Source organism: Oryza glaberrima, chromosome 3 (genome assembly GCF_000147395.1).
Source record: "Oryza glaberrima chromosome 3, OglaRS2, whole genome shotgun sequence".
NCBI classification, from domain to species: Eukaryota; Viridiplantae; Streptophyta; class Magnoliopsida; order Poales; family Poaceae; genus Oryza; species Oryza glaberrima.
In genome coordinates this window covers 25,502,644-25,526,580 of record NC_068328.1, presented here as the reverse complement: position 1 = coordinate 25,526,580, position 23,937 = coordinate 25,502,644, and the positions used below count along the sequence as shown (strand labels likewise).

General features: G+C 44.0%; 3 protein-coding genes and 1 pseudogene across 7 annotated transcripts; 3 read left to right on the top strand and 1 right to left on the bottom strand.

Moving 5' to 3' along the window:
* Positions 1–4,461: 4,461 nt before the first annotated feature.
* Positions 4,462–5,386, top strand: LOC127765016 (alpha-amylase/trypsin inhibitor-like). The gene has a single exon (XM_052289815.1). The coding sequence runs from the start codon at positions 4,485–4,487 to the stop codon at positions 5,172–5,174; it is 690 nt and encodes a 229-aa protein (XP_052145775.1). The 5' UTR covers positions 4,462–4,484; the 3' UTR covers positions 5,175–5,386.
* A 611-nt stretch (positions 5,387–5,997) lies between these two features.
* LOC127765017 (protein P21-like) lies at positions 5,998–6,858 on the top strand. The gene has a single exon (XM_052289816.1). It carries the CDS (start codon positions 6,056–6,058, stop codon positions 6,722–6,724), a length of 669 nt encoding a protein of 222 aa, XP_052145776.1. The 5' UTR covers positions 5,998–6,055; the 3' UTR covers positions 6,725–6,858.
* Positions 6,859–9,626: 2,768 nt separating this feature from the next.
* Positions 9,627–10,826, top strand: LOC127765015 (heat stress transcription factor B-2b-like; annotated as a pseudogene).
* Positions 10,827–16,996: 6,170 nt separating this feature from the next.
* Positions 16,997–21,105, bottom strand: LOC127768990 (uncharacterized). 5 transcript variants are annotated; one of them, XM_052294663.1, is made up of 10 exons: positions 20,372–21,103; positions 20,001–20,135; positions 19,768–19,916; positions 18,870–19,139; positions 18,669–18,799; positions 18,168–18,285; positions 18,010–18,093; positions 17,766–17,843; positions 17,585–17,672; positions 16,997–17,405 (listed from the first exon to the last, which is right to left on the bottom strand). In XM_052294663.1, exons 1-9 carry the CDS (start codon positions 20,970–20,972, stop codon positions 17,586–17,588), a joined length of 1,653 nt encoding a protein of 550 aa, XP_052150623.1. In that variant the 5' UTR covers positions 20,973–21,103; the 3' UTR covers positions 16,997–17,405; position 17,585. The 5 variants fall into 5 exon arrangements, 4 of the variants coding, with proteins under 4 accessions (XP_052150623.1, XP_052150624.1, XP_052150626.1 ...); XM_052294664.1 differs by having other exon boundaries at positions 18,010–18,081; XM_052294666.1 differs by lacking the exon at positions 18,870–19,139 and having other exon boundaries at positions 20,372–21,105.
* Between the last annotated feature and the right edge of the window lie 2,832 nt (positions 21,106–23,937).

Genomic DNA, 23,937 nt, shown 5'->3' with positions numbered 1-23,937 from the left:
TGACTTTGTCAATCTCAAGATATATCGGCCCAGTCTTTCGGAGGTGCTCATAGAGATAGGGTGTATGTGCACATTCATAAAGATAAGTGTGTGCATATAGTGAGCGCCTACGTTTGTACTATGTTTCCCATTTTTTTCTATTTTTGTAAAACCAGGGTGGGGGTGAGGAGGGTTATGATATAGATATTGTAGAAATGGCAATAAAATATCAAATAAATCATTTTTCAAGTTTGTCATAATTAGAACTTAAATAACCATGGGTTAATAGCTTTTTTTTGCGCTAAATTCATCTTTGTATCTAAAACATGTAATTTTGTGAAATTTACTCTTTCTTTCTAAATTCCATGTCTGAGATTTTGAAGAAAAAATACACTCAAAATCTTCTCTCCTGTTCAAAGATACACCAGAAACGAAGTGCATGGTGTCAAATTGTCAATTATGCCTAACCTGAGGAAGTGAGGAGTGAGGTGTTCACGTATTGTAGAAGAATGAAGACTTGAAGAATCAAATTGTCAATTCTTCTCTGCCACAATCAGTGGAGACTGGAGAGGTTCACGTGGGCAGTCTATCACGCTTTTGATGACTTGGACCATTTAGAACGTCTTCCACCCGCTGTTAGTTGTTAGGCATGAAGAAGATATTGATGTATGGCGAACTAAGCTACACTTTGGTCATGGCTCTTTGTGCGGGGAACTTATCCACTCGATTCTCTTGTATCTAACACTGAACGTTCGCATTTTTCTGTGATTTAATTTCAGGAGATAGTACATGCCTACATGGGTACGGGTGTACATTTAGTGGTAAAGCATGGATATTGTGGGAAAAAAAGTGGTGCAAACAGTAAAAACCTGAAAATTAAGGTTGGATCGAAAAATAGATGTCGATTTATATACCTAACAAAGAGTAAAAAATTTTGAAACAGATACAATGGCAGCCCTTTAAGAAAGGGCAAATTACAATGGCAGGTTTACATGACAACCCCTTGAGAAAAGGCAAATTACACATAGGTCTAGATCTAAACATAAAAGACCAAACAAAAGATGAAAAGAAAAAAACGGCGAAGTCCTTCAAGCTCTGGCCACAACAACAAGGCACAATACACTAACTAATTATCTAGTTATTGGCTGATATACTAACTAACATAACATAGTATAAATTAAGTTAGGATCGAATAATTTACCCGGGATACTATGACCCTAGGTAGTACTATATAGAAACTAGAAAGATAGCCCGCGCACATGCGCGGGCATCTTCTTATATAAGTGAGTGTAATTTTATTATGAATATTTATGTGCGGATGAATTTTTATTAAAATATTTTTTTATTATATTCAAAACTAAAATTAAACTTATCTTGTGTGCTTTGAACGTTGGTTATTTTCTTATAATTACCCTTGCAACATATAAATTCTAAAATAAAATTATATGAGATCATGCGGTTTTGAATTGATGAGAAAATATTTTGTTGAAACAATGAAGATGGTTTCTATAAGAAAATTTAGGATATTTTAACTCCGTGGAAAGATATCTTACAACCAAAAAGAAATCCAATAATATCAATTCTTTGATTGATTATATTTTAATTTTTTATGTATCTTTTCATTCTAACAATGCTCGTAAAATGTTTGAATTTTTCTATTCAGAATGGGTTTTAAATCCAGCAACATTCGTTCAATTTTTATTTTATTTTTGTTTTTTCTTGGAGATTTTCTTTCTATGGATCATCCTTAAAAAGATTTGATCTTTGCAATTTGGAATGAAAATATAAGTGCATATAACATGGCATGGGTAAAGGCATACGTTCTAAATTTATCTCTCAAGAAATATTGAAGTAATGGTCATAGTATGTTTAACGAATCATCACTAAAGTGGAGTGTCTTGTAACAAATACACATTTCTAGATTGTTCTACCTCAAGACTTCACAATATATTGCAGCAAGTTTTACCAATAATGAAAAAAAAATGGACATGGTCTTTAATTCCTATATGGAATTGACTTGATTTATTGCTAAGGCCATCTCAAGGTTGTTCATTGTTAAGATTCCTAGGTGCAAACCCTTATGCTTATCGGTATGATGTTCAACCGGCCACACCTATTTTTCAACCTATTATCTATATTGCTAGATGAATACCTGTTATAATTAGTGACTTCATAAATCATATGTGTAATTGGGATGCTATGATCATCTTTCTTATGAATATTTATTTATCTCTTAAAAAGATCATTTTAAAAGTATCAAGGTCAATTTGTATAGGTACATAGCCCTCATATGCATGTTAAGATAAATTAATTAAGTTGGTAGAAAGTCGTTAGATGTCTAACGGGATATAAGTAATAGATGGAGGTCCTTTTTTTTTTGCCCATATAGATAATTTTAACTCCCGTTGATTAGGAGATAAAAAAATAGAGAGAAAAGAATGGGGCACGCGGTAAACGGGCAGGAGGGAGGGAGGTTTGGGACTTTTTTTTCTAAATGATTAATCTAACAACTTAGTTGAATGTTTTGTTTTCTTGTCAAAATTTTTGGGATTTTCTTTGATTTAAGATAACAATGTAATATCTCAAGAGTGTATTTTCTTCGATTTAAGAGAACAATATAATATCTTAGGAGTATTTATAAGATGTGTAATGGACTTTTAATACCGTATGCCACAAAGAAGGAGGGAGGGAAAGAGGTTTGGGGTGTTCTTTAAAAAAGTTATAGATCTAATGACCTAAAATAATATGTCAATCGATTGAAAATTATGTGTCCATCGATTTATGTCAAATTCGATGGTTGGATTTTTTCCCCCGAAATTTCTAAGATTTTTCTCTAATTTAAGATTTTCATATAGCAGCTTAGAAGCGTTTATAAGATATTTAATGGATTTTAACGTTGCACGGGTGTGGGGAGGGACGTAGAGAAGTTTGGGTTTTTCTTATTACAAAAACCTAACAAATCGATAGCTGGATGCTTTGTTTCTTTTTAAAGATTTTCTCGTATTTTCTCTAATTTAATAGCACCTCGTAGCATTTTAGAAGCGATCATAGGATCTTTAGTGTGACAGAGCGAGAGCGGTTAGACCTAGCAGGGGAAGATCTATTTTGTGGTATTTTTAATGTAAAAATAATTTTGATTTTAATTTCTCATGAAGATAGCTTGTTCATACGTACGTGATGGGGAAGTTCTGAATGTGTGCGTGTTTTTTTTTATAAAAAAACTAACCTTCTAAAATAAAATAAAATAAAATAAAATAATAGATACACCGATTTAAATGAAAATCGATGATCGGATTAGAGTACGACTTGGCGATATAGAAGCATTTGTAAGGTGTCACTTAGCGACTTAGGATCGGAGCATCTGTACGATGTTTAATGGACTTTTAATATATAATAGTTATTTTTCTAAAATTTTTAAGATTTTCTTTAATTTAAGACTGTCATAGAGGCGTTTAAAAAATATTTAATGAACTTTAACACCGGGATTTTTTTTATTAAAAATTAACCACCTAAATGTAATCATCAATTTAAGTAGAAATCGATGGTTGGTTGTTATGTATTTTTAAGAATTTTTAGTACTTTCTCTAATTTAATTGCACCACGTAGCGACTTAGGATAGTTCGTAGGATGTTTAAATCTGTGACGGAGGGAGAGCTGCTAGACATAGTAATTGATCTATTTGTGATTTTTTTGCATGTAAAAATAATTTTAATTTTAATTTCTCATGAAATAGAAAGTAACATAGGAAGGAAAAGAAGGGAAGTACGTACAGTACCTACGTTCATATAGTACGTACTTTTATTCGTTAGTATATATGACGCCTCTATTGATTTTATTTTTTTGGTTTGTACGTCGTTGGTTTCGGATGTGATTTTTGCTTTTACCGAATAGATCTAACCATCCAAAACAATAGGTCCATCAATTTAAATAAAAATAAATGGTTAAATTTCTCTTATTTATTAGGGTGCCACTTGACGGTTTAAGAGCGTTTATAGGAAGTTTAATGGACTTTTAGTATATAATAGATGCTTCTAATTGTAACTATACTGTACCTACGATATAACTTATATAAAACTTGTATTCAACTATGGTTGGTTGGTTAGCACTTTAATCTTTACGTGTGACATGTGTAAAAGTTTTTTCTAGCAATTTTTTTTCATGCACAAATCTTAAGGTGATCCGATAATCACAAATCTGAAAGTTTTTGGACTAAAAAAACTTACATAAATTTTCTAGCAATTCCGTAAAAGTTTCCCCCGTTTTATAGAGGGCATAAACCCGTCGGCCCCATTATATGTGCCATTTGTACGTTTCTATTTTCTCAGTAATCAGACCATTAAGCCGAGACCGACCGCCAGAACATCCCTAGTTTCCGCGCCAAACTTGTGGAATTTCTGTGAGAAATTTGTGCATGGAAGCACCGGAATTCCACGTTATCCAGACTATAAATATCTGCATCGATCGATCTGTCACCACAACCACGCACTCCACTACAGGCTAACACAATGGCAGCTCCCGCCATCCTCCGCCTCCTCCCTCTTCTCCTCCTCGCCGCCGCCGCGAACGCCGCCACGTTCACCATCACCAACAAGTGCCAGATCACCGTGTGGGCGGCGGCCGTGCCGTCCGGCGGCGGGCAGCAGCTGGACCCGGGGCAGCAGTGGGTGATCGACGTGCCGGCCGGCACGACGGGCGGGCGCGTGTGGGCGCGCACGGGCTGCAGCTTCGACGGCAGCGGCAACGGGCGGTGCCAGACGGGCGACTGCGGCGGCGTGCTGCGGTGCGCGGCGTACGGGCAGCCGCCCAACACGCTGGCGGAGTTCGCGCTGAACCAGTTCAGCAACCTCGACTTCTTCGACATCTCCCTCATCGACGGATTCAACGTGCCCATGGACTTCCTCCCCGCCGGCGACGGCGCCGGGTGCGCCAAGGGCGGGCCGCGGTGCGAGGCGGACGTGGCGGGGCAGTGCCCGAGCGAGCTGAGGGCGCCCGGCGGGTGCAACAACGCGTGCACGGTGTTCAAGCAGGACCAGTACTGCTGCACCGGCTCGGCGGCGAACAACTGCGGCCCGACCAACTACTCGCAGTTCTTCAAGGGGCTCTGCCCGGACGCCTACAGCTACCCCAAGGACGACCAGACGAGCACCTTCACTTGCCCGGCCGGCACCAACTACCAGGTCGTCTTCTGCCCATGAGGGACGATGACTTGTTAGCTGGCATCTGAACGATGTGATCTTGGTTAGATGTATACACAATAAACAAGCATGCATACTTTTTATGCGAGTTTGTATCAGAATCATGAAGAGAAAAGTTACTCTGTAATAAAGTAAACCATTCAAAACTGAAGTGGTTTTTCACTTGTAGTTTGGTTAATTACACAGGCATGAACGAATCCGTTCAAATTCTATTATTTTTTCCAGGGGGGTTTGACGGGTAGTTTAGCACTTTAGCATCACTACGATGTACAAGTGAGAACTGAACAACGTTTTTTGTATGCGTGGATGACACGTTCTCTATTCGTTCCAAACCTTATGAACCGTGCTTGTGAACTGTGATCGAGGATTTTTGAACCCAGAATGTGATCGACGATTCATCGACCTAGCTCCTTTCTTATCCTGGGTTGAACGGTCTTTGTTCTTAGCAGAGCTCTGTATTTTATATCTTCAGGATAATAGCGATGGATAATATATAGAGTAAAATTTGTCCCTACCATATTTTTGGATTTTGTATCATCCAAGTCAAGATCAATTGACAATTCAGATATAAATTAAGATAGTACAACTTTATATTATCACGCAAAATCTTGGCACGATATTTGACCAAATCATTCACATCCATTTCTAGACGATTCTGCCAAATTAATACAACCAGCTGGACTCCTATCAAACCATCATCTGGTTTCCCCACCAAACTCTCTTGGGATTTCGTAACGAAATTCGCACACGCAAAGCTGCAAAAGTTGAATTCCATTATTGCACATTATCCATTAGCCGGACCGCTATAAAAATCCACACCCCTAGCTTGCATTCTTGCTCAGCTCAATTTGAGCAACAGAAACACTAACACGTCACCAATAATGGCGTCCCTCGCCAACTCTTCTGTCCACCTCCTCCTCCTCGTCGTGGTGCTCGCCGCCGCCGGCGATGCGGTGACGTTCACCATCGTCAACAAGTGCGGGTACACCGTGTGGCCGGCGGCGCTGCCGTCGGGCGACGGCAATCAGCTCGACCCGGGGCAGAGCTGGGCCGTGTACGTGCCGGCGGGCACCAAGGGCGCGCGCGTGTGGGGGCGCACGGGCTGCGGCTTCATCTCCGGCGGCAGCCTAGGGCAGTGCCAGACGGGCGACTGCGGCGGCACGCTGCGGTGCGCGGCCGTCGGCGCGCCGCCCGTCACGGTGGCCGAGTTCTCGCTGGGCCAGGCGAGCAAGGACGACTACTTCGACATCTCGCTCGTGGATGGGTTCAACGCGCCAATGGCCATCGTGCCGGCGCCGGCGGGCGGGCGGCGGTGCCCCCGCGGCGGGCCTCGGTGCGCGGCGGAGATCACGCTGCAGTGCCCCGGCGAGCTGCGCGCCAAGGCCGGGTGCAGCAACCCGTGCAGGGGGAACAGCACGTGCGGGCCGACCAAGGACACGGAGTTCTTCAAGAAGCTGTGCCCGGAGACGGTCACCTACGCCCGGGACGGCCAAGGCACCACCTTCACCTGCCCCGCCGGCACCGACTACCAGATCGTCTTCTGCCCATGATGAGCTTGGTCTCGTACAGGGACAGTAATAACTATCTTAGTTCCTGTACTTGTATATGGTGGTAAATAAAACCTCGCACTGAGTGAATCACTTGTTTGGGATAATGAAAATAAATGGATAAATCTTGTCACTTATGATCTGTCATCACTGGTCATTGGGTCATTGGTTACATTGGCATGTGCTTGGAAAGCACCAAAGGGAAACGGAGAACTGATCGGTCTGGACAAAGTAGAGCTTTAGAGGGTTTGGCAACAGTTGGTATCGCACCGGAGCATGGGATACGGTTTACATAGCTCCATGCCTATGGAAATCAAAGGCAGATAGCGATGTGGCGCGCGCGGGGCCAACACAGCAGCTAGGCCAGACAATATAAACGGAGATCCATCTTTTGGCTTATGCACATACATATTCGAATGGTTTTTTTTTTCGATAGTACATATTCGAATGGTTTAATATCAACTAAAAATAATTTATGGGTAAATCTAGATATGTATTTAGCGATTCAAAAGTAAATATTATAAAATAAACTATAGAAAACTAAAATCAATTTTAAAAATTAAAATTTAGCTTATAAGTATATAAGCGAAACGAGATGAACAAAAATTGGCTGACATAGCAGCTGGTGCGCGCGCACACCGCGACTAGTAAACTATACGTCTTTTCCACCTCGATTACGGGTTGGTACAGAAATATCAAATGAATGAGTAACACTGAAGAATTAATTATGGCTTACTGGTTCTTCAGGCGGTTATAGCATCGTGGATATATAAACGTCTAACCATTCTCGTTCAAACCCTTTTGCAGAATTTAGCGTTATTGTGCTTTCAGTGGTAGGCGACGTACCCGTCGACAGCAAGGTGTCTATGGTGACTTCGTCAATCTGCAAGATTTGCCGGCCCATTCTTTGAAGATGCTCATAGGGGGTAGGGTTTGTATACGTGCATTCATAGGGGTGAGTGTGCGTGTGCTGTGAGCGTCTGTCTTATACTGTATAATTCTCAAAAAGAAAAAAAGAAACAGACAGTGGTAAAAGGAAAAACATTACGCCCAAAGGAAGGATATGTTGTCGCCGGTGCCAGCGCGTGCGAGCTCATGACCTTTCTTTACAGCTAGGGATAAGTCTATTATGTTTTCCTTATCTCTTGTCCTCGATCGAATCGCATCTCTCAATGACAAAACCAGGTATAACACCTCCCCCAATTTCTAAAACCGGTGCAAATCAACTCCTTTGGTGGTTTTGGGAAGTGGCATTGCTGACGTAGCACGTTGACTTGGTCCAAGTACGCTGATGTGGCAGCCCTGTCATCAAAGGAATTAAAAATAAAAGTGAGTCCCACATGTAAGTGAAAAAGGTAGTGCCCACTTATCATCCCTCCCCTCTTAATCTCGAACGGGCCGATGGTGAGACACACAATGCTATGACGACGATGGCCACAACCATCTTTCCCCCAAGGCCAATTGCACAAATACCACCGGCGGTGATGATAACTTTCTGCGCCACCGCCGGTTGTCTATGTCTTGCGCCGCCACTAGCTGTCCATGACCTGCGATGTCAGGCATGTGCGGCACCCAACATAGCTGCCACCATGGAGGAGTGAGGAGTGGCGCCTCACCACGCTGTTTCCATCAACTGCTGATCTCCGCACTGCACGCATCGCGGTCGGCCGACAAACTCCTCCTCCTGCGCGAAGCCACCTGACGAGCTCCTCCCACACTTGCCTCACCACGACACTGGACCGCCGCTCCAGCTCGTCCACTGACACCGAAGCACACTCCGCCGATGCCTTCCACCGCCGCAGGTCCCCCAACGCCACCTTCCAGCTCGCCGTCTCCTACCCGACCCCACCATCCACCTCCTCAAACCCCGGCCACCACTGAACGCGTCGCCCTTCACGATCTCTTTAGCTGCAACTTCTCCTCTTTCCCGAGCGGTAGCCACAGACGTGAGCTATGGATCTTGAGCTCGAGTTGCAGGGAGGCAGATGTCGGGAGACCTTGGTGAGCGAGCTGGGGTGAGGGTAGGAGTGGCGGCCGAAAACGTTAGCTAAGGATCTCGAGCTCGAGTCGCGGGGAGACAGACCTCGGCAAGCTTGCAGGGGAGCGAGGGTAGGAGTGGCTGGGAGTGACTCCAGATGCGTCCACCACCGCACAACGAGGCATCGCCGCTCGCGCTACTCTGTAAAGAGGAGCCACCGCTGCAGCCACAGCTCCTCTCCCGCGCGACTGCTGGCCTAGAGATGTGGAGAGCACGAGGAAGAGAGGGAGAGATGGAGAAGGCGGCGGCTGGGGGAAGAAGATGGAAGATAGGTGGGCCCACATGGATCCCACCTCTTTTTTTACCGTGAGCGCCATACAGATGCCACGTAGGATAAAATCCTAATCCATACGCCACGTAGGCTAAAACCAGGTTTAATACAGCCTTAGGAGTAGATTTACACTAGTTTTTGAAGGTTGAGGAAGATGTTATACCTGATTTTGTGGTTGAGGGATGTGATTCGATCAAGGGCAAGAGATAAGGGAAGAAAAATAGACTTATTCATTAGTCATTATAGCTAGGAATAAGTTCACTTAGTGACCCTCAAAAGTGATCGAAATCTAATCTATGACCCTAAACCACAAAACCGGATATCTCGACCCCCCAACTCTTAAAACCAGTGCAATTTGACTCTCTCAGCGGTTTTGGATGTCGGTTTCGCTGACATGGCGCCTACGTGGCAGTATTGACTTGATCTTCTTACCACGTGGCATTGGAAATAAAAAATATATGTGGGACCCATTTGTTATTCACCAAAAATATGGGTGGGACCCGCTGACAGGTGGGGCCCACAAAAATCATCCTCCCCCTCTCTTTCTCTTCCCTTCAGCCGCGAGCGTGGGACGGGGGCTGGTGGCGGTGGCGGGAGGGCGGGCGCAGGCCGGGTCCCCTTTGCGAGGAGTTAGTTGTTCTGCTCTCCTCCTCTTCTGAAGGCGGCGGTGAGGAGATGGTGTCGTCGAACGCCGGGGTCTTCTCCGGCGACGACATCATCTCATGGAACGACGACGGCTCCACCTTCGTCGTCTGGCGCCCCGCCGAGTTCGCCCGCGACCTCCTCCCCCAAGTACTTCAAGCGCAATAACTTCTCCAGCTTCGTCCGCCAGCTCAACACCTACGTACGCCTCGCCGCCGTGTTTTTGTTTTCTCTTTGTCCCGTTCGATTTCGAACACCTCCACTAATTTTTGTCTCGGCCTCGCCGGAATGGATTGGATTATACAGGGATTTGGGAATATTGTCCCGGACAGGTGGGAGTTCGCCAACGACGCTTCCGGCGAGGGGTACGGCGGCTGCTCTGCGAGATACACCGATGGAAGGTGACGCCGCCGACGCCAGCAACGACGACGACGGGGGCGGTCACGGTCGCGGCCGCGATCCCGATGGCGTTGCCAGTGACGACGCGGGATGGTTCCCAGGTTCTGTCCGGTGAGGAGCAGATCATATCGTCCAGCTCGTCCCCCGAGCCCCTGCTCATGCTGTCGCAGACGCCATCCGGCTCCGGCTCCGGCTCCGGCGGCGTCGCGTCCAGCGGGGGATGAGAACGAGCGGCTGCGGCGAGAGAACGCGCAGCTCGCGCGGGAGCACAGCCAGATGATGAAGCTCTGCAACAACATCCTCCTCCTCATGTCCAAGTACACCTCCACGCAGAAGCTCAACGCCGCCAACTCCTCCTCCACCGCCGGGAACAACAACTGCTTCGGCGAATCCGCCGAGGCGGCCACGCCGCTCTCGCTCCCTGCCGTCCTCGACCTCATGCCTTCCTGCCCCGGCGGTGCCGCCCGTATCAAACAACGAAGAGGAAATGATGAGCGCGAGAAGCTCTTCGGCGTCTCCATCGGCCGGAAGCGAACGCGGCACGACGGCGGCGGCGCCGGCGGCGAAGACGAACACGCGGCGGTGGTGAAGACGGAGCCGATGGACGGGCGGCCGCCCGCCGCCGCTCTGGCCCTCGCTGCCCGCTGCGGGAGAGAGAGAAAGGGAGCGGTGAGGAGGGAGAAGTAATTGGAGGGAGGGGAGAGAGAGAAGGGATACCTGGGTCCCATAATTTCTTTTCTGTGTCAATGATAAATGGGTCCTACATATGTTTTTAATTCTAAATGCCACCTAAACGCCACATCAACGACACGTGTAAAGGAGACCAGGTCAATACCGCCACTTAGGCGCCACGTCAGCAAAACCGATCTCCAAAACCGTTAAGGAAGTCAAATTGCACCGGTTTTAAGAGTTTGAGAGTCAAGATATCCGGTTCTGTGGTTTAGGGTCACGGATTAGATTTCGATAATCTTTAAGGGTCACAAAGTGAACTTATTCCTTACAGCTATGCATGTTGGCCGTATGGGCTTGGAACTGGCTAGCTAGGACGCAACTAACCCCTCCCTAATCAGATTACGGTCCATTTGGTAAAACGAAACAAATTACGGACCAGAAAGATATATGTCCGAATCGAATACGTTGTAACCCACATATTACGTGTAGGATCGAACACAAGAAACCAAGCCTACCAGAGAAAGGGTGAATGGTAGAGAAAACCAAAAACCCAAAAACTTTTAGCGGAAATAAAAGTTACCCTCAAATCGATGGAAATCTCGATGTAGTCCTGTCGCCACCGGTCGGATTGCTCACATGCCACCGGAACCCGAAGAAACACGAATTGAAGAACTCTCAAAATAGATGACAACTTTATTGCTTCTCTCTGTGTTTACAAAGTGCAACAACATTACTCCTTACAAAAATCTCGACTAAACTCGATACCCTAACTAAACTATCAACTCAATTGCTCTCAAAAGCGATACCGAAAAGCCTTACGCTCCCTCTCTATTTATACCATAAAATCCCCTACTCAAATTAGAAGTACCACTCCTAAACACACTAGGACTCTATCCAGATTACAATCTCCTAAACCTGCAGCCCCACAACCGGACACAGCAAATTCACCGTATCAAACTCGGTCTCGCTCCTGTGGACCAACTTCCTGGCCGAGCCGAGCCGCCTGCTCTTGCCGGCCTGCACGTCCTGCTGCTGCTCCTGACCTACCTGGCAGCAGCAAGCCAACCATACCGACGCCAACACACATGCATGCAACATCATGCATGTATCGATCACATGCCTACTGCACACCAGTAGACATACATATAAGCATGCTACTGTAACCCGAATCACTGTAGCACCATATATACTCCTCTCCAATTTCTTCCGATCTCCTTCGCGAACACTGACGCTTGCACGTACACCTCGTGAAGCCCGTTGCGAAGATATCTCCCACACGGTGTCCATCCACCGCGTGCCATCTCGTATTCAACTTCGTCACCCGGTATCCTTGACCGTCTGGACCTCAACTCCTCCCTGAGTTTAGTCCCGGTCCCCACCGTTGACCGAAGTTGACCTCCAAGAATCCTGACTCTAGTCACCTTCTCATATGGTATCCCGACCGCACTAGACCTATGTTCCTCCCTGAACATAGTCCCGATCATCACCATTGACCAAGGCTGACCTCAAGTCACCTGCACACAATCAGACAAAACAACCATTCCTGGGCACAGATATCACAACCTGACCCACATTAGTCACACGCACTCACACCAACATCCATACATCTTTCCAAACCAATTCACTGATTAAATCATTTGCATAGCCAATTGTTCATCACAAATATTAATTATGACAATGATTTCACATTACGGACCATCTGGTTGGGTGTTTACGAAGCACTTCTCCACTCGGAAGACTCCGAAATCACTAATCAGTGAATAGTCACGCGTGAGGGTGTGCGAGCGATCAGGCCCAGCTTCCATTTTCGGCCCTAGCTTTTTAGCCCGGCTTTCCTTTTTTTGAGTAGGAATAAGTTCACATGATGTTCCTCAATTTATCACCGAGCTTGAATAAAATCCCTAAATCGTAAAACTGGATATAACCATCCTTCAATTTTCAAAACCGGTACAAATGTAGTCGTATGGCAGTATTTAAGGTGGTTTGAATAACATGACGCTGATGTGGCATAGGAAGAAAAAAAAACCCACGTGAAATCCAGGTGTAAGTGAAACATCTTCTTTCTTATCCCCTCTGTCACTATTAGGAGGCGGCACGATGGCTCGCAGTGTTGGGATACGTGTAAAAGCTATGATTGCATAAATCAAAATTTTTCTACCGCATAAACCAGGAACCAATGAAAGTATGAGATCATGAATCATTACCACTCGACGTGTTGTGGAACGGAGGTAGGTGTTAAGAAGCCGAAGGAACGTTAGCGATGTAGCGCGCGTCGATGGATGTAGAGGAGTAGTCAATCGCAGCAGCCCGACTTTCTCCTCCTCGTGCATTTGCCTCGCCATGCTCCTAGGCCGATCAGCACCACAAACCAGCGGTGCCTCTACCGGTATGCACACGTCCAGAGACGAAATGCCACGCGGACGTGCTAGCACCCGCGTGCGACTAGGGTTTGGCTTGGAGAGGAGTGGCGGCTAGGGTTTCTCACGGGACACCAGTCACATCACCTGAAGAATACATAGGATCAATAACTGGGCCTCCGAGGCCCATAAGAGTCCTACTCGGATCCCATCCTAATTGAGCACCTATTGGATCTCCATCCAATCCCCTTATTCCGGCCCATTAAGTGTGTGACCCCGTAGATTCATGTACACTCGATTGTAACCCGAAAAGAGCGGCTCCTAACAAAACAAATTGACCCACCGGACATACATAAGGTTATATCGGTTGCATCTCTAGTATACACTTGTATGAATCCTCCTGTCTCACGTTATCGATTAAACTCAAGGCTAGATATGTGCCATTCTTTAATAGCTCAATCATTTACTTGATCTAGTGATAGATTATTTAACTTGTAATTAACTCCTCAATTACTTTTTGCATGGCCATGCACTTCCATAATCTATAACATCGAGGGGTCCAGAGATATCTCTCCATAGGAGGGGTAAATCCCATCTTGATTATTTATATCCCACTACATGTTTCATAGCATACCAAAGATTACTTTTATAATTACCCACTCACATAGTAGCGTTTGGCAGCCCTAAATAAGCTACTACATATGTTGGGAACCATGATAATCTCAGGTGTAAGGATTCTACACCAACACTAAATGAGATCGCTGATGGCATATCACATATAGCTCTTGTAGTGTCTCATATTGGGTCTATCCAACATGTTCCCCAATATGTGTCCACGTTATTAATTTGGTATGCATGAGACATGATTATTGATGGGGGATACCCGCGAACTGTAATTTGAGGGTATTGGGGTACATTGGTACAAGGATCTACACGATACGACATCATGCCCACAAAAAGACAAGGATTATAGGTTCAGACCCCTCGTAAGGTAATAGCCCTAATCTAGTTTATATGGGATTATAGAGAAAATCACATAGTATAATAGAGAACAACGGAACTCCGGATTACCGACGAGATCCTTGTCGAGAGAGTCTCGACGAGATATATCGGTGAATTGGCTTCAAGTCCTCCGGATTGCTTCTATGGTGGCGGGTTCGTTGAATCGTGGGGGTCGATGTCGATGACCCCCACGAAGCGATCAAGGGGTTCTTCCGTGCAATCGTCCTCTGACACACATTGAGATTGGTTTTCGTGTTGATGGATCTAGCAGCATGGAGGTCGGGTCATAGATTTGGTAGCATCAAGAAAAACCTTGCAGCCTGAAAGAGAGTGTCCTTTTGATTTATGAATTGGACACCAACTCTTAAACAGGGAAGTGCGCTGGATCTCTCGATCTCTACATGCATCGAGTTCAGCCTTCACTTGTAGCACCACCTTGCAGTTCATCAAAGAGTGATTAGACGTCTTGTGGATGAAGCATAAGGTGATGTATGTGCAGGAAACTTTCCTTGTCGGCATCTGATTCCCTGCGGGTAGCTTGGGTTCGGTCGCTTTAGGTGTTTTCCTAGGAGCTGGAGTTGTCAGCGCCCTTTTTTCTGATGAGACAGGTGGGACAGCCGACACGGGGTCGCTTGTTGTTGTCTTGGTTGCACCATTCTCAATCCCAACTAGCACTGGGACAGGTGACATTAGAGTCGCAACGTAGATCGGGAAGACGATGGATCCGACTTGGGTCCATACCAATGTCGTCTGGGTAGGACCTCCTGGGCCAAAGTTGGTGGAGATGTAGTTGTCGGAATTGCTCGAAGTTATCTCAGCGAAACCTTGAGCACCAAGTCTCCCTATTTGGCGCGTCACTGTTGACGGGGAATACTCGCGGACTGTATTCTGAGGGTATTGGGTTATGTTGGTATGAGGATCTACACGATACAACATCAAGCACACAAAAAGACAAGGATTATGCTGGTTCAGACCACTTGTAAGGTAATAACCCTAATCCAGTTTATATGGGATTATAAAGAAAACCACAGAGTATAATAGAGAAAAACATAACACCGAGATTCAAGTCCTCCGGGATCTATCGGCGAATTAGCTTCAAGTCCTCCGGATTGCTTCTATGGTGGCGGTGTTTTGCACTAAGATTTGATGCCCTATACCCCCTAAAGGGATCTCTATATACCGCAGATCCCCTTAGCCTCCAAGTAGAACTCGGAGACAACGGACCCCGTACGGTATCATTATCTCCTCCGAATTCAACTCTAACACCTTCTATTCACAAAGATTATTTCCTTAAGAACACATTAATTTTCTTATCCAAAAGGTTTTGTATACTTGAAGATATACAGTGTCCAACCATATATCTCATGACTCCTAGAATAGAGGGTATGCCTTATCCGTAACCCTGACAATGATCATCCATCAATACATATGTTGATCACTAAACCATATTTGCTCCACATATGATATTTCATCAGGGATCCTTTAGAAATAACAACATACAACATAAAGAGTTTCATGAACGAAACACATATTCATTAACCAATAATAAGTTATTTATTTCAAAAAATAACGTATGATAAATATCTAAACATATTATGTGATACTATTATCTCTATCTCTATGATTGTCTCTAAGGTATATCACCAAAACGTAGAGCTCGCTGCAGCGGTCATTGGCGTCGCCAAAGAGGCCCCAGTCGAGGTCGTCAGCCTTATCCTCCTCCACCCAGCGGTGCGCCGGATATCGCTTGGGAAACTCTCTCATCCAGTGTTTCGCTGTCAAGGGAGGGTTCTCCAGCTCCGACAGATCGGCGAGGTACGCTGCGACTTCTTCAAGGTCGCCTCTCAGGAGGAGCATCCGGTCTTTCACTCTGCTGGCAGTAGCCTGCTGCCATCGGCAGCCACAAGCTGCTACATCTTCCTGAGAGGACGACGCTGTACCTTCTGGAAGAGGACACACATCGAATCAACCGAATAGAGATAAATGGAGCACAGAGAAGACTGAAGAAATACAGGGGAAATTTGGGGAAAGATGATGAATAATACAATAGATATTTCCGCATGTGAATAACAGAAAAGTGGAAACTATATGTCCTAAAATAACTGTATCCTAGAATACCGATTTCTATCCATAATTTTGCATTAAAATTGCACGGAAAAACCTTTGGACTACCTTTTTAATCTATGCAAATATTTTTAACTATCCTAGCAATTTCCTGTTACTAATTACTTCTATAAATCTAGTTCCCCCTGTTTATCGTTTTTATTTAGTTAACTGTATTGCTTAATTTGTTATCATACACCTTTAGTAGTGTATTTATAAAAAAATGCATCAATGATTGTAATGCAGTCCTTGCTACAATTTATTTTTGCATTTAAACATATGATATTATCGTCATGATGTTACTTTGTTTGATTTTCATTTAACATGTAGCTGAATTTTTCATTATAAAAAGCTTAAACTCAGTTTACTTTATTTTCTTTTGTTATTTTTTTCTATATCAAAATGCACGACAAATTCTCTTTGGAAGTCTCTATAATCTAGCTATAATATTAAAGTTTGGAAGCCTCTATAATCTAGATAGAATGTTTAAAGCTTGTTTTTTTTTCTTGGAATTTTTTATCATATGTTCTCTCATTTATTTTAAATTTTAGTCATGCCAAGTGACCCAATCATCTTGCAACTTCCATGCCAGCTTTAGAAGGATAGATTCTATTTGGAGCCTTTACTGGAGGGATGGAGTCCTCCGTTTTTTAGTCTGACAAGTGGGCCACAAGGGACCTAGATGCCTTTGGTTATGTATGGTAAGCACAGTCTTTGTGTATTATATTGTATACTTGTGGAGTAACAAAGTCACATCGATTGGCCTAATAAGTTCAAGTAAAAGTCACCCATATTAAAAGGAAAACTTAATGTACAAATACATATATATGTTTAAGGTAGTTCACAGCGTACGTGTTTTTTTTCTAACAACACGCACAAGAGGTACATAGTTCACAGCGTGCGTGTTAGTACATAGTAGATTACTATCGACAATAGCTCAGAACTAGTTTGCATCATCGAGTACCAAATTACTAGCTGAGTAATCGACAATAGCTCAGAACTAGTTTGCATCATCTACCATCTAGAGTACCAAATTACTAGCTGAGTGCCTCTGGTAAGGGATGCACATGCACAAAACATTAACCATGCCTGCTATGTATCCCTGTTATGTGTTTCCGCAGTTAGAAATAGGCAAATAGCTGAGAGCTCAGAATTAAAGTGACTGCTCTGCCATCTAGCTGAGAGTGGAGTGGTGAGAGCCTGGTAGTGAGGATACAGAAAACAACAGAAAAAAAAAACTTCATAATGAGTATTCAGAAGAAATTAATAACGTCAAAAAGCTGAAAAAAAAGAGACCGTTTGCTCTTGATTAATAGGATAAATGAACTGAAAATAAAGGAAAACAATATATAATGACATAATATTATAACTATTATTACCTTAGTGAAAGACTTCAATACCATCGGACAACTCTACTGTCAAAGTGACAAGTCTTCTAGAACATTTAAGTACATGAAATACACCAACCTGTTAAATCAAAAGGAATGTTTGTTGTTTATGGTATGTAAGATAAGTACAAATACATCGTTTTAAGATACCCAAGTAGGAGAAGAAATTTACCTCAACATCAACTTTAGAGCCCGAGTCATTACCCTTCTCAAGGTGTCTCTCACCAACACCCAACAGTATATCTTCCAACTAAAATAAATAAAATGGTAGTCGAATTACTGTATAAACTAAAGTACTCCACACATGCACACGCTATACTTTGTGCATTTTAGGTCTTGTTTCGAAGACTAACTTAGATTTTGAAACATCCAAATAAAAAGCCTTAAGGATGACAATTGTTTGATATCTGAGTTACATTTGAAATGTTCTCTCCTTGGCATGAGAGAATAACATCACCAACTCGAATGCCATGTTTCTCAGCAGCACACTGAGAAAAAACCTAGTATGAACCCAGAAGAGTTATAATATAATATACCTGCAGAAATAGTTAGACACCATAAACAAGAAGTTTACCTCTCTTACAATAAGACCAGAGGCAATGTTGTATTTACGGGACAATAGCTCAATATGCGCCATTTCTAGAAAATCCACTGTTCTTAACTTCAAGCCAAGCTGAGGTCGAACAAGTTGCCTACATAAGATTATCGTTAGATTGTTGCATTTATTCTAGGAATATCCAAAATGGATCAATTATAGAAAACATAAGCGTACAATCGCTACATTTTCAGCAACCATCAACCATGGAGTATTAATTTATATATAAGCAAGGTTCTTCAGAAATTTAAACAAACATCTTACCCTCTTAAATGTTATGCATACGCAAATTAAGTTTGTACTCATTCGTTATTAGGCAAAATATGGCATTGTGTGGGTCTAAATATCACTTTAACTAATAAAATGGAGCGAGTATGGTCTGGTAGCGTGAGAAAATAATTACCACCCACACACACCTCAAAAGAAAAAGGAAACAGGCAAGGGTATGTAACCAATTAAGATTAACAAAATGGCGCTCACCCAAAATTTCTCCACAATCTCATACACGTAAGGATTAGAGAGCTTGGTATGAAAGCAACAATAGGTAACGTGCAGAATAACATCCCCACAATGTTTCCACTAAAATCTGCCAATGCACCTCCAGTACCACACTGCAAACAAAATTGGATTGAGATTATATATAAGTACACCTAAATATTCAGAATATAAATATATCATTACCTTAGGAATGGAACCATCTATGAACAAATAGTGATTGTGCTGATACTCATAAGGATCCACGTATTTCACTCTGACTGTAGTGCAAATCAAATCTGTTTTATTATCTCTAGCTAGCACACACAAATTCTGGCCATACTCCAAATCAGGTTTCAACGGTACAATTGGTAGAGTCAACTCTCCCATAGTTTCAAAGAAGGCAATATCGAAATGCTTGCTGAAGTACAGCAAGCGACAATCTGAGGTTGTGTCATCTGGTATGCGAACAATAACCTACAATAATAAGTACATAAAAGAGTATATGAAACACTTCATGTGAAAGACAAACCGGTTATACTATTTTGAACACTATGTTAGACCTTTTGATTTTACTAAGTACAGTTTGAACTAAAGAGAGAGATGAGGGGGGACAAGGTACAAATGTACTTAGCATTGCAAGCACGGTGACCAGAAACTAGATCCTTGACTCCAAGGTGCTACAAGGAGTAAGGGTGGGCAAAAATTAGCCGACCACTGGACAACGAACCAAATGCTTGTTCGGCTTACGTTTTTTTTCCTTGTTTTTTTTTTAAATTGTCATTGGTTTGTATCTTTACGAACCGAATACTAGACATGCTTTTGGGGGGGTTGAAAACCCTTCCCCTCTAGCACTCAAAACTGAGCGATAGATTATCAATGATTAATTAAGTATTAGCTAAAAAATTTGAAAAATAGATTAATTAATATGATTTTTTGAAGCAACTTTTCTATAGAAAATTCTTGTAAAAAAATGCACCGTTTATAGCAGTTTGGAAAGTATGCGCATGGAAAACAAGCTAATAGAAGTTGGGAATAGGGAGTAAAGAACACGCCCTTAACATGCTAACAATCACAAGCATGCTAAGCTTCTGAAGTGTTTTACCTTAGCCTCAGGAGCATAATCCTTGTATGACCAATCATCGAAGGGTTTCTTTGTGCAAATAATCCAAGCAGAAGTGAGAATTATAGCAGATTTTTTTACATCATCCCACTCAACAACAATACCAGTACATTGGTTAATCTCCGTACCATCTGGGCATACACAAAAAGTTAGCAGAAGCAACCAACATTGCCATTAGAGATGGAATTATACACGAGATGAAGAATATACACTACCGTGATAAGCTGAAAGGCTCACAACAGATTTGGAAGCATTTAGGAATATTTTCTTCTGCTTGGGGCTATAACATTCCGTAGTACAAGAGGAAGCACAAGATGATGACCTTAGTGTCGGTAATTGTTCCTGACGAGCTACAACAATGATATGGTGTATAAGAAATAGGTGAGCTTAAATTGCGTTAAATTGAATTAACTTTAATTCTTTAGTTGGTTCTACAAGCATGTTGTGGGTTATATTAAATCGAATTGGTTAGATTCATAGTTGATTTCATAAGTTTCCAATAAATAAATTGTGAAAAACTAAATTGGTTTCACTTCCTAGTTGATTTCATAGATGTAATAAAACGGATGAAAGAAAGTAAACAAACCTAGTTTCTCCTCGTACTTGCGATAGGCCCAGTGATAAGCTTGTGCAGCTACTGGATCATCAGTAATGCCATACACCACCTCACCGGAAGGAGTTCTCAAGATAGGCACGAGTGGGGCCTGCGGTTCACGAAGTGGAGAGCTATCTGCAGAGGAATCCGAGTCTTGCTGATCTTGTGCTACCTCCCACTGCTTCTCCTCCTCTGAAGCTATGGAGGAGTCGTTGAATTGCGATTGAGGTGTTGAAAGTGGTAGATCCAATTCTGATTGTTTGGACTCAGTTGCCTGTGGATCATATGACATTGTCATGGAATCGGCTCTACGAGGGCGAGCGAACCAGTATGTCGGAGGAGCCTCCGTAACAGCGGGGAGGCTTTGCGACGGCGACGCCCGCGATGATGGAGCAGGGAGTTCCTCCCGGCTTGGCTCCTCCATGCTAGTGCCTCCACAAGCCGGCGACCCGCATGGCGCAGACGACGACGGTGGCATGGTAGACATACCTGGCTCCAGCGAAGGGGGCAACGAAGGCCTCTCCTGGTCCTCGTCGCTCGCCGCTCTTCTAGTCCTGGAATCCGGCACCTTGGATCCTGGTCCCGATCTCATCTTCGCCGGTTCGGATCTCCCGCAGATCGCAGTCGAGGGCCGACGGCCGAGGAGGAGAGATTAGACGGAGGCGGCGGTTCGGAGCGCCCGCAACCCGGCGGCTAAGCGGAAGGGAGTGCTGAAAAGCCAAAGCAAAAGGGGCGATTTTTATTTGTAGCGTCAAACCTTGGACTTCGATTGGAATAGGTATTCCCGAATACAAGTAACATTTTTATTTATACTTAAGAAAAAAAATGTCCGTGCGTTGTAACAGGTGAATGCTATTTTAATCTTATTATTGTTATACGGTATTACGGTTTAGTTAAGGTGAAACATATTGTTGGAATTTGCTTGGATATTTTTTTTAAGAAAATCATGAGCTGCAATTAGTCCGACATTCATCTCAAGTTAGCATGCGTGGTTTTTTAAAGAGATTTCTTATACGATTCCTTTTATATATTTTCAAAAGCAAACAAATTTAAAATCCGACTCAAACACGGATCGTATTTTCAAAAGCGAACAAACTTAAAATCCATCTCAAACATGTATCAGTATTTCCAAATACAAACAAACTTAAAAACCCACTCAAACACGGATAACGTACCAAAATACCGGCAAAACATCTTCTGATCTCTACTATTATAAAAATTGAAAATGTTTTCGTCAGTATTTTGGTACATCATCTGTGTATGAGTCGGTTTTTAAGTTCGTTTGTTTTTTGAAATACATATCCATATTTAAGTCGGTTTTTAAGATCGGTTCTTTTTTTTAATACAGAAGGAATCTCTACTATTATAAAAATTGAAGATGTTTCCGTGGTCCGTCATCTGTGTTTGAGTCGGTTATAAAAATTGAAGATGTTCCCGCGGTTCGTCATCCATGTTTGAGTCGGTTTTGATTTTATATTTTGGTTTTAATCTATATCTCTTCTCTATCTCTATCTCTACTATTATAAAAATTGAAGATGTTTTTGCCGGTATTTTGGTACGTCATTCGTGTATGAATCAATTTTTAAGTTCGTTTGCTTTTGGAAATACATATTCGTATTTGAGTCGGTTTTTAAGATCATTCATTTTTGGTAATACAGAAGGAATCATATAAGAAATCTGTTTTAAAAAAAAACTCGCATGCTAACCTGAGACGATCGGACTCCTAACTACAGCTTATGATTTTCTAAAAACATATATATCCAAGCGAACTCTTACAGTAAATTTCATCTTAAAAAAATCATATTATAACACTAATAAGATTAAAATAGACTTCACCCGTTGTAACGCACGAGCATTTTTCTAGTAGTATATTGAAATGTAATTACATTATAACTATATTATAACTATATTGTACACTATAACTTGTATTAAATCGTACAAAGTAATATATAAAAAAAAAGAGTTCACCCTTTCAATCAAACATATGAAATTTCTACTGCTGATCCCGTGACGTTACCTGGTCACGCTTTCCCGGCCGCCGTGACCTCCGCCCCACCATAACACCCGTTGCGACTTAGGGCCTTCACAGTGCGGTGAGTGCGGTGAGGTGGCATTCTCCCTTGCCATCCCACATAGGCAAAGCTTAAGGGCACATGCCACCTTTGCATCTGGGCCCACCGAAATGAGGTTCTTGTGTCCAAAGAAGGCCACCGGTTCTTGGGAGAAAAAGTAGGGCGTGTGAGGATGGAAACAGCACTGTGGAGCAAGTGGCATCGGAGTGAGTGGCGCCGGCGGTCGTGGGGGACAGGCAGGGCGTGTCGCCGCCGCACCACCCGGAGCTCGGCGGCCGTTCCGAGGTCGTCCCGTACCGCCAGATCTGCATCGCCGGCCTAGGGAGGAGGGCAGCGCAGCAGCGACCACAGCAGCGGCGACGAAGCCACGGCCACGGCCATCCTCGTGCCGCGCCCGGACGAGCCGTCGCCACTGGACGCCGTCGTCGAGACTCATCGCCGCCACGCTGCTCCCCGACGAGCCACGGCGCGCGAGGAAGACATGGACGAGGCGGCGGGGGCACGCGAGAGGAGGGGAGGCCAAGAAGTTCGCCACCGTCGAGTGCCAAGCCCGCCGCCCCGCCGAGACCGCCGCCGTCATCACCTCGTTGTGGAGCAAGTGGCCTCTTTGTCGAGACCGCCGCCGTCATCTCCTCCTAGCCGCCGCCGCCGCAGTCGTCCCCAGATCCACCGACGCTCCACTCGGCCACCCCTGTGCCGTCTCCGCTCGCCGCTGCTCTGCCCAGCCCCGTCGCCATCGAGGCCGCAGCTCCGCTCAGCCGCCCTAGCACCGTCTTCGCTTGAGCGTGAGAGGTGAGATAGGGAAAGGTATGAGAGAGGGGAAGAAGCAGTGTTGGGCTCGAGGAAAGGAAGAGAGAGAGAGCGGAAAGGTGGAGAAAAGAAAAGGAAAACTATATTTTTGTGGACCCCACTTGAGGTACTGCATTGTGAAGCTAGTGTCTATCAATGTTCCTCAGCCCATATGGCACCTCAGGTCCGGTATTTTACGTGACGCACTGCTATTGCCCTTAACCGGATGACACCTCCGCTATGACGCTATCCTCGGACTTTCCTCAATCCGCAATGCAGGAGTGGCGGAGGACTCATACCTGCTCGAGTCCTCGATCCCCTGCCAACCGGTGCCTATCGCTTTGATGCACCGTGCGTGCCGCACGAGCTGTGACCCTTAGATGCGAGTGAGACTAGAGGCGTGGAAGGAAATTACCTGATCAGCGAGTAGGTCTACTGCTCTTGCCAGTGCTGCCCTGTCCAATAGGCCATTTTTACCTTGAGACTTGCCATGCCAGCTAGGCGGCAACGGCTATCAAAAAACAAGTTAGGCAGTTACGGTCGTGCGTTTTGGGATTCACACACGAATTTCTGGTTTCCTTCAAATTACTTTGGATTTCTATCAATCAAATCGATTAAATTTCTATAATGGAATCTTAGGAAATCAATTTGAGGGTTGTTGGTTGTTTTTCTCCAACTTGTAGAGTAGGGTTCCAA

What these genes read in the sequence shown, in the direction of transcription:
- LOC127765016 (XM_052289815.1), top strand. Translation starts at nt 4,485, where the DNA reads ATGGCAGCTCCCGCCATCCTCCGCCTCCTCCCTCTTCTCCTCCTCGCC.
- LOC127765017 (XM_052289816.1), top strand. Translation starts at nt 6,056, where the DNA reads ATGGCGTCCCTCGCCAACTCTTCTGTCCACCTCCTCCTCCTCGTCGTG.
- LOC127768990 (XM_052294663.1), bottom strand. Translation starts at nt 20,972, where the DNA reads ATGAGATCGGGACCAGGATCCAAGGTGCCGGATTCCAGGACTAGAAGA. An exon ending in ATTATGCTCCTGAGGCTAAG is followed by an intron (nt 19,140 to 19,767) that starts GTAAAACACTTC and finishes TTATTATTGTAG; the next exon opens with GTTATTGTTCGCATACCAGA. An exon ending in CTGGTCTTATTGTAAGAGAG is followed by an intron (nt 18,094 to 18,167) that starts GTAAACTTCTTG and finishes GGTTCATACTAG; the next exon opens with GTTTTTTCTCAGTGTGCTGC.